This window comes from Sabethes cyaneus, chromosome 1 (genome assembly GCF_943734655.1).
Source record: "Sabethes cyaneus chromosome 1, idSabCyanKW18_F2, whole genome shotgun sequence".
NCBI classification, from domain to species: domain Eukaryota; kingdom Metazoa; phylum Arthropoda; class Insecta; order Diptera; family Culicidae; genus Sabethes; species Sabethes cyaneus.
Genome location: NC_071353.1, coordinates 21,532,501 through 21,542,061, shown reverse-complemented (window position 1 = coordinate 21,542,061; position 9,561 = coordinate 21,532,501). Strand labels below are relative to the sequence as shown.

Here is a 9,561-nt window from a genome sequence, read left to right as displayed (position 1 = left end):
TAGGGGAGCGAATATATTTTGGTCAGAGCGTTAGTGGTATATATTAGCCCGTATGAAAAAAACAATTTGCTTTGCTTTCCCCGGGTAAATTTTATGGAGGAAGCCAAGTAAATTGTTTTATTCATACGGCCCATTTTTAGCCACTTATAGCAAAATCAAAAGGAAATCGTCAATAATATATACCGGCAATGCTCTGGTCAAAACATATACGTTACTCTATATATTTATTTTACAGAATCTGTAAATATTGCGGAAAACTAAGTTGTTGGGACCAGCCGGTCGAACGTCTCAACATACTAAATAAAGTGGCCGACAACAGAAATTCTAGTCCTCTTTTTAATCTTCACGTGACACTCAATGCAAGATCACAATTATGTAAGCCAAATGGAATGCGGTATACAGAGTCCGAACTTGATGCCGCTGCATATGAATTGATGACTGCTGGAAACAGCAATTATCAATTCAGAAGAGCAAACATGGTACTTCCTAGTTCAAAAACTTTAAAACGACATATTGCAAAGCATACCACAGACACCCGAGAAGGAGTTTTAATGGTAGTGCCACTACTTAAATATTTGAATGCTCATAACTATCCATTGGTAGTAGCGTTAAGTGAAGACGGGACAACCATATCGCCCAATCCAGAGTATGACTCCAGGAGTGATGCAATTCGTGGCTTAGTGGCTCCTTTAGATCAGTTTGGTATGCCTAAGCAAGACATTTTCAAAGCCAGCTCAATTGGAAAGATTATAAACGATCTGGATCATTTTGCTGTTGGTGAATACTTATATATTGTATTGGCGACACCAATGGTCGTGGGTGCATCACCTTATTGCATATTTTACATGTGTAGTGATAACAGATTTACGCATGCTCAAGTATTATCAAGGTGGACCCACGTAGAATCAGAATTAAAAAAAGTTGGTATAACCGTTGTGTCGACCGCATCCGATGGCGATCCACGACTACTGATGGCTATGAGACAGAGAACAAGAATGCCTAAATCTCAGAAATCCAAATCGTACGGTCCACACTTTGTCATGGATATGGATGATGAACCAGTCTGTATTCAAGACAGTATTCATTTAGTCAACAAACTTCGTCATACCTTATTGGATCCTAAAAAACATATGCGTTTAGGTAAGAAGATTTTTTAATTTAGTTTAAAGATAATACATATCCTCTCTTTTAGGAGACTACGTAATTTCACCCGCAGTTCTGAAACAAATGATGGAAACTGGAGATAAAATAATACACAAATTAAATCCTTCTGATTTAAATTCAGCGGACCGAATGAAATTCGATCCATCGGTAAAACTTATGTCGTTGGATTTAATTGATCATTTAACCACAATTGTACCTGGGAGCGTCGGGACAGCTACATATTTACTAATAATGCGTAAGGCCTATTCAGCATTTAATGATCCACACATGTCGCCTGCTGAACGCATAACTGCAATTTGGTTTGTTACAAAGCTTTGATTCTAAGTACGAGCTTCATACAAATAATTTCTTCCTTCAGGACTGCTTTGTTATTTGTACGTGCATGGCGACAAATTTGTTTAAAGAACCAGAAAACATTAAAACAGTGCCCTACATCCAATGTGTACCATTGCCTGGAACTGAATGCGCATGGCTTGATAAAATTCGTTGTCAGATGCCGGCAAGCGGAAAACAGTGGGCAGTTTATTACAACTCATTTGTCGAGTCAGCCATGTGAAACAGCTTTTCGAGAACTTCGTTCCATGACAACTATTAATCACACCGCAGTAAACTTTACCATGAAAGACGTGGAGCAACGGATACAAAAACTCCAAATGAAATTACTAATCATCCATCGTAGAAAAACAGAACTAAATTTCCCATGCCTGCAGAAACAACAGCTGAAATCCCAAAATATGCCGTCACATGATCTACCTAGTGATACTCAGATCCGCCAAGCGATTGAACAAGCTGAAAATGATACAATCAATTTGTTAATATCTCTTGGTGTTGATGAGGAACAATTCGATTTCAGGGAAAGCATAGTTGTCAACTCTAAAACAGAGTCCGAATTTGAATTCGTTTCGTATAAAGATCTAAATAGTTCGGATTGCAAAGGTAAATCTAAATACTGCTACATATCATAAATCTATTTTTTATATTCTCCATTCTAAAATTTAGACAACCATCTTGATAATTACGGTATCAACGAAGTCGCTTCTACAAACAATAATCCTGAAGATCAGACGTTCTCGTCGATTGAAAATGTACCGGAGGAACGCATTATTGAAGATGCTGAGAACATTTTTAAAAAAGCTGGGGGAGAAATCGTTCTCCGCCAATGTGCCTCTGGTGGTCCACATCGAAACGTTTTCTATGTAAAGGGTATAAATGAAAAGCATATCAGCATAAAAAAATCCACAATGCTCTGGATGCTGACATCGGGTCGATTTAGGAGATCTAATGATCGACTAAGGCGTTTTCATCGACTTAGAATGGTAACCCAAACAGAATCGGCCTCTAACTGCAAAAAGGAGAAGATAGCAATTGGAGACTGGATAGCAGTGTATGGGGAAGTAATCTGCCATGTAACTAACTTTCAATATCAAACAGGTAGACAAACTTCGTAGTCGTGCGTAAAAAATCATCAAATTCTTTTTTACCTTTTTGCCAGGAAAATCTAAAAATTGTCCACTGACCACGGTTCCTATAGAATGCCCAACGAATGTGCAACGAAAAGGAATATACATTCTAGGTAATTTCTATAAAATATCTGAAACTGGAGAATTGATACCCAGTAATACGATACACCGCAAATCGGACATTGACCACTACATTACGCACATACAGGCTCCAAACACTAATCTTTTGCTATCAAAAAATACGCTGCTCTATTTAAGGACATTTGATTCATAATTTGTTTCAATGAAGTATTAATCAAAATAAATATTTTCGTCGATACAACACTACAATATCATTTCTTTACACTTCACCTAAACTCAGGAAAAACAGTTCAAGCTTTAAGGAATCTACAAAATGATGCAATGGATACTGTTCAACAAAATATCCTGTATTCATTCTATTTTGTATATATAAAAAAACAAAATATTTACAACTCAACATGAATGAATCAGGCGTGTGAAAGTAAAACCACATTTCCTGCCCTTCGTGCGATGATGAAAGTTAATCGTACAGCAATGTTAATTATGAAAATGTTTAACCGTAAAATACGAGGAGCAACGCATACATAAACGCATTGTAGAAAACTTGAGCTAAGTTTCCCGCCTGCAGAAACAACTAAAATTACAAAACATGCCGATCTTTGACTTCCTCAGTAATTCTGATTCACGAAACTATCAAAAAAACTGCAAACTACGCAAGAGATGTTTTGACCTCTTTTGGTGTCTATCAAAAACAAGTAGAAAGTGAGACAAGATTCAAAACATTCAAATTATAAAATATTCCTACATTGTGCAAGAAAAAACCTTCTGACGTTAGGTGGATTACATACAGAAGATTGGTGATATTTACCGATTAACAATTATATCTATTATATATAGATATGTACTATAGTTATGATAAAGCTAACAGTTGAGTTATTCAAATTTTTCGTTTATCCTAATCGCTTTTGTGCTTTTCTGAAATTACACTTAATGATTACCGAATTTATATGCAGAATGGAAAAAAACCACATGTGTACCTTTTCGAAGTTGTGTTATCCCTGATCATATTTGACACTGCTGTTTACAACAAAGTGTACGAAAAAACCCTAATGTAAAACATTAAAATAACTAATTTAACATTCTGACTTAAATTGTCATGCGTATACTTTGTTATTCTTATCTGCATATGCATTTGAAAGTATGTATAGTTGATTCTATAAGAAATATTAAGAAGAAATTCTAGTATTGCCCCTATAGAAATGCAGCCCACTTTAAAGCATACGTTCTGCCGTTGTTGACACCTTCCACTATTTCACGGATACCGCTCGGACGTCACAATCATTCCCGTTACATCCTCGTTTACGCTGAATGTCTAATCCAAATCTGCTTCGTCTTCCTAAGGGTATAATAAAGGCAAAACTTGAGAAGAGTTCCTTATCGAGCAAGGGTAGCTCGTCTATGCAACTATAGAGGGCTTGCTGCACCGGCCAAAACATTGAGAAAGAATGGAAGAAGCGAATGGAACATCGAACACTATTCCATCGCGAACAGCTAACATTCCGCCGACAAATTCGAACAGTTGGCGATTATTTTCCTGCATATAGTTGTATATGCGATCTTCGTGTGGGATTATATGAGGCATTTTTTGCAGAAATTATGTTTTGTGGTCTTTTTTCACAAATCGGATAATGATTCAGTGGAGTGAAAAGCTGTTGACAGTCACGCCGGTAAAAACACAGCAGTTGCGTGTGCGTACAACAGTGGCGCTCTGGTGACAGTAACATCGAATATTTGGTCCTGAATCGTACGGTATCGGAATGTCTTCAGAAACTGCGACGTAGTCGTTTAGACTTAGCGGATTCTGCTGCTCGCACATTTCTAGATCCAGTCTAAAATTCTGTAACAGTGTACTTGGTTAGAGCATGTTAATGATGTCTTAATTGGTCGTCTTACGAGACATGAGCCATATGGTCACAGAGAGGTAACAATAAATGCACAAATGCAGAGGAAGGTCGTAACAAATTTGATTGACTTGAAGCAACTCATTGAAGCCTTTCAATCCGCATGTAGCACCCAACGATCTTACAGAAACCACAGGACGATGTACAGGTTCCTTGTAGCGTAAACCTAAAATTTAGAGTTAAAATTATTAGATTGTAGCCAAGTAACTAACATAGATTGTAAGTATAGGCTAATTTCTTTTTTTTTACCACATAAGATATTCGATCTCAGCTGATAGGAAAATGCCACCCGTAAAACTTCACCGGAACTAGTATTTCGATAGATCTGGTGGCTTTCTTCTTGCTCGGTCCTTGCACTTTGCAGTCGTAAAAATTTACAAAAATCAACTGAGATGTCAAGTCAAAGTTGTTCTGTTGTTTTGATCAATGTCAACATCTTGCATTGTTGCCAGATCTACCGGATGAAAATTAATTTACCAAATAATGCACTTCGGCACAGCGCCGGCATAGTTCGGCACGCTGATAGCACAGTTCAGTAGCTTTCAAGTCGATTAATATAAAAACGGCTGTGCCGAGTGTCCGACCCCTTGGAACACACCACATTTCAAATTCACACTGCTGTCAGTTTGACTGTCGGAGTCAAAATTCACTAATCCGGCTATAAATTTGTCGGATTAACGGGGCGGTACTGTATCAAAAAATTAGAAATTGCCAAACTAGAAAAAAATATTTAAAAGAAATTCCACCCCATCGACATCTCTATATCGAGCTGCAGTGAACGTCAGCGACAGCATGTCCTGGGCTCAAAATTTGACAGCGGGCCCAAGTCAGACTGCTGGCAGTTGAGTGAAACGCAGTGCTGTCACAGTGCTGTGCAAATCAAATGAATCATTTAGTTGGGAAACTATAGTGGTGGTGTCGCTAGCATAGCTAGGTGATTTTAATTTGAAATTTTATCCAAAAATTCCGGAAAAATTTGTTCCTGAATGGATGTCTGTTCTCTGTGGTGCTGTCATGCTATCTCATTTTTACACACACGAGATCTTGGCGGCAAAAACATGGTTGCCTGCCGATGGGGTGAGAAATTTCGTGTGACAGAACATAATTTTTGAATTTTGACTTTTCATTGAAGTTTTCCACCATCACTTAACTTAAAATTGGATTTAAAAATGGAAATGAACATAAAATGGTTTCAAATTGGACTCTTTTGAACTCGGACTTGATTCCGGCGATGGACAAAATACGAGCAAAAAACAGCATTCGCGACAAATTTATCCACCTCTCACTGTATCGTCATGGTGCCTGTTTTGGAGCGATTCCTCTTTCAGTGTATACTTTTGTTTACGTTTAAGTTTGGCGCCATTTCGCAAGTTTTGTCTTCTGCAAGTGAGCAAAGTGATTCGGTGGCTGTTATGATTTGCGTAAAATAAACTAACGTACGTGACGAAAATCTATATATTCTTTTGCTTAATGTACAAAGTTTAACGTGATTTCTACATGTTTTCGCCTTATTGAATCTATGTTAAGTGAAGTAGTGTAAAAGTCATACGAAATGGTAACGCTTGCAAGCATAAAAGAACAATTTGACGAACTTGGCATCGAACCATCAGAGGAGGTAGCGAATAAATGTGAGTATGCCGTTCGCATCCGGATAGTTCTCAAACAGGTATAGACCGGTTGTCTGCTTTAAGGTATCGAAATCTGCCTCCGGCACGATATAGAGGACCCAGTCGAGTTCGTGGAGCAATGGATGGCCTACAGTGTATCCAAGCTGAATGGGGCAGAACCTACGGTAGAGTTTCTGCGGGATATGGAATCACACGAGTATTCAAATAGGGCACGAAAACCGGCAGCACCATCGGTTTTGAATCGCATTCGCTACAGCGAGGGCTTACCGACTTCCCCACGATCGCGGACCTCGGATTCAGGTGCGAGCAAAGACGGCATTGGTCAAGCCGGCAGCTCCGCTGCTGGAGGTTTAGTCATCTATAATAATGCTGAGCTGGATTCCGTGGAAAATGACGTGCTTGGATCTTACGGTTGCATCACTCCGAAGGTAAGTACGTGCGGACGAAACCGCATTCGGGTATCATATTCTCAAATCCAAACAATCTCTTCACGCATGATGACAGTCTAGACCATTTGCTGGTTTTTTCATTGATTTTTAAATTTTAATTTTAAAGAATGCGTGGTTTATTTTTAAATGAATTTCAGCAATGATAATTATTGCTAAATTATCATGTCTTAACAGCGGATGGTCATCTAGTTTTTTCTGTAGATGAGTAAATGATTTCTTTTGGGGTTCCCATACAGAACAGTACTAGGTCTAAGTAATAATTATTCACGTATCCAAGCGTATGGAAAATAATACGGATTAATATGGATAAATTCTACTAAAATAGCCAAAACCAATCGCATGTTACCAAATGCGTGCTTGCGACTAAATTTACCATTTCGAACTTATATATTAAACTAATTGCTATCGCCAGATGGAGATATGTAAAATAGTGTCGCTGGTGTATCATTCTTTGTAGCCAAACGAGAATGGATGGATTTCATTTGCAGGATGTTCACATTTTGCATACAGTCAATTGATCATCCCTCGTCCCAACTAACTGTAAACCTTCAGGTAAATCTAGCTATATTTCACCGTTATATATAGCGGTTTGGACCGCCTAATCAACAACCACTTGATTAACGTGATCCTAATCAATTTATGTTTAATGTCTGCAGTGTACGATTTCTAGAAATAATCCGGTATTGGATAGGAAGGACTCTTGCCATTTTTATCTAGCGATTTTTCTGACAGCGTCCATGCTTTTCCAACCATCAGCTACATTTTCGAGAAACCGTAGTAACTTTTCATAAGTTTCATCAAAGGTTCTCAACGAGAGTCGTCAATTTTGACGAGGAAAAACATGATCGTTTATCAAGGTAAAAGTTCCGGGGCAACGATTTCACGCTTCAGGAGCTGAGCAACGAAGACGGCTCTGGATGCTATAATGTTCTTTACAAGATATCACTTATAACTTTCGGTATGCTTACCTTGGCTGATGCTAAGTCCTTTAATGTATTCTACAGATGCACTTTTCCTACTACTCAGCGTTTCAATATTTAGTAACTTGTATCTATCCGAATATGGTGATTTTAAGATTTCCACCACGTCAGTGCCTACATTTTGTATATTGGTTTGGTAAAAAAGTTAACAGATTTTTTGAGCCTATTGACTACTTAAAAACTAGCTAACACCCTGAAGCGGAATATTAGCATGTTGCGGCTGACGTCGAAGCTTAAACGGGATATGAATCAGTTAAAATTACGTTCAAAGCCAGTTACACAAGAAAGAATTATTCCGTGCTCAAGTCGTCTTTCTAAGATCCAAAGGCAGTAAACACGTCCAATTTGAAGACAGCTCTGATTACGCTCCGGCGTGTTTTTGGTCCAACTTGATGAGTCTGCAACGCTGTTCGTATCTTGACTGTCGATCGGGTCGTTCCTTGGTAACCTTCGAAGCGCGCAGCGAATGTATCTCCGCTGCACTGTGGACGTTGAGCGCTTGGACATGAACCCGTGTAACTCATCAACGATGTATTACTGTACCAGTTCGAAGAGTTTCGATAATGCACATAAGGCGGAGATGCCTCTGTAATTGTACGTTTTTTACTACTTTTCTTATGAACTGGATGGAAGCATATAAACGGATTTCCAGGCAGACGATACACCTGAATCCATCGATGAATCGATGACTTATATATATACGTCGGATTGGAACTACGAAGGCATCAATGTAGTTCTTCAAAAAGATTGAAGGTATGTCGTCCGGTCCACTGGAAGTAGAGATTTTTAACTTTCCAGCGGCTAGCTTAATCGTAGCATCGTCAATAGTAAGTTTTTTTTGTTTGCTAGAAGGGCACTGGGTTCAAAATACCACTGCGAAGATCATGGAGACTGTTTTTTGTAGTTGGCCCCGATTCCTGTATCACAGTTTACGAGTTTCTTAAACCCATTGAAGGGGTTGAGCTAGGTGGTTTTAAGACTGTCCCAACTAGGTACTACATGGTTAATAACACCAATAACATTCTTAAGATTTACTTTCCATACAGAGTGTGGAGTTAATAGGTAGCTTCCGAAGAAGCTGTATCTGGAAGACGCAAGAGGTCCACAGGAGCAGAGCAAATGTGCTGAACTTTCTAGTTCTAAATTGGAAAAGCGGCCTATGTCAGTTAAGACCTTGCGAATTCTCTTTAAATGGTAAAGAGAGAGACACTGTCCGGTGAGCAGTCTCGTGCAGTGTACACGTTAAGATAAGTAGTTTTTTAACTACTGCAGGATCTGGGTAGATAAACTGTTTAGATTGTCTGCAGCCCCCTGCTTGATACCAACTGGATGCTATTCCTAGCTTTTCCCAAGTCAGTAATTTACCTTTGAGAGCGGATATGGAGGTGACTAGAAACGGTTCGGGCCAATGAACTGCTGAGCTGATCCAGCAAGCTCATTACCCTCGATTCCGCAGTGTCAAGGTACCCAGATGGTTATGGTGGGGCTGCACTCCCAAACTAATTTGGATGCACCTTTGGTGGACTTGAGAGCCAGTAGTGGCTACCAGCCTGTCCGTAAAGATACCGATTTTCGCACGCCTATACATATCTTTCCGTTTGGGAAACGGTGGGCCATTTAACCAGTGGGAGAGCTTCCTTTATTCCGGCGTCGTAGACTCCGGTACCTGTACAAGCTTCAATTTTTTATGCCAGGCGTTGAACTTTGTTTAGATTGGCCTGCGCCGTCCCTTTGGTCACCATACAAGAGCGGTATAAGTTAGTGGCATAAGGCATAAGTGTTTATATTAAGGGGTTATATACAGTTAGGAGGCTTGAAAAAGGGGATTTTTCTAGAGAAAACCTTTTAACTGATTAGAGTGAAAATTTGTATATATCCTACAGTAGGCTTCCGTTATA

At 39.1% G+C, this 9,561-nt stretch overlaps 2 protein-coding genes across 2 annotated transcripts in view; both read left to right on the top strand.

The window, feature by feature from the left end:
- Positions 1 to 389: 389 nt before the first annotated feature.
- Positions 390 to 2,622, top strand: LOC128745469 (uncharacterized). Its single transcript, XM_053842544.1, has 5 exons — positions 390 to 1,140; positions 1,193 to 1,463; positions 1,523 to 2,100; positions 2,164 to 2,360; positions 2,596 to 2,622. The coding sequence occupies exons 1-5, from the start codon at positions 390 to 392 to the stop codon at positions 2,620 to 2,622; spliced, it is 1,824 nt and encodes a 607-aa protein (XP_053698519.1).
- A 3,471-nt stretch (positions 2,623 to 6,093) lies between these two features.
- The window catches only part of LOC128740011 (DNA polymerase alpha subunit B), a 43,795-nt gene continuing 40,327 nt past the window's right edge, over positions 6,094 to 9,561 (top strand). The window contains exons 1-2 of the mRNA XM_053835524.1: positions 6,094 to 6,234; positions 6,298 to 6,662. Of these exons, the coding sequence (XP_053691499.1) occupies positions 6,159 to 6,234; positions 6,298 to 6,662 (441 nt within the window). The 5' untranslated portion in view covers positions 6,094 to 6,158. The remainder of the gene's footprint in view (positions 6,235 to 6,297; positions 6,663 to 9,561) is intronic.

Bases quoted from the DNA above. Each gene is read 5' to 3' on its own strand.
- LOC128745469 (XM_053842544.1), top strand. From the start codon at position 390: ATGCGGTATACAGAGTCCGAACTTGATGCCGCTGCATATGAATTGATG. The intron at 1,141-1,192 runs GTAAGAAGATTT...CCTCTCTTTTAG, and splicing joins TAAAAAACATATGCGTTTAG to GAGACTACGTAATTTCACCC. The intron at 2,101-2,163 runs GTAAATCTAAAT...TCTAAAATTTAG, and splicing joins AAATAGTTCGGATTGCAAAG to ACAACCATCTTGATAATTAC.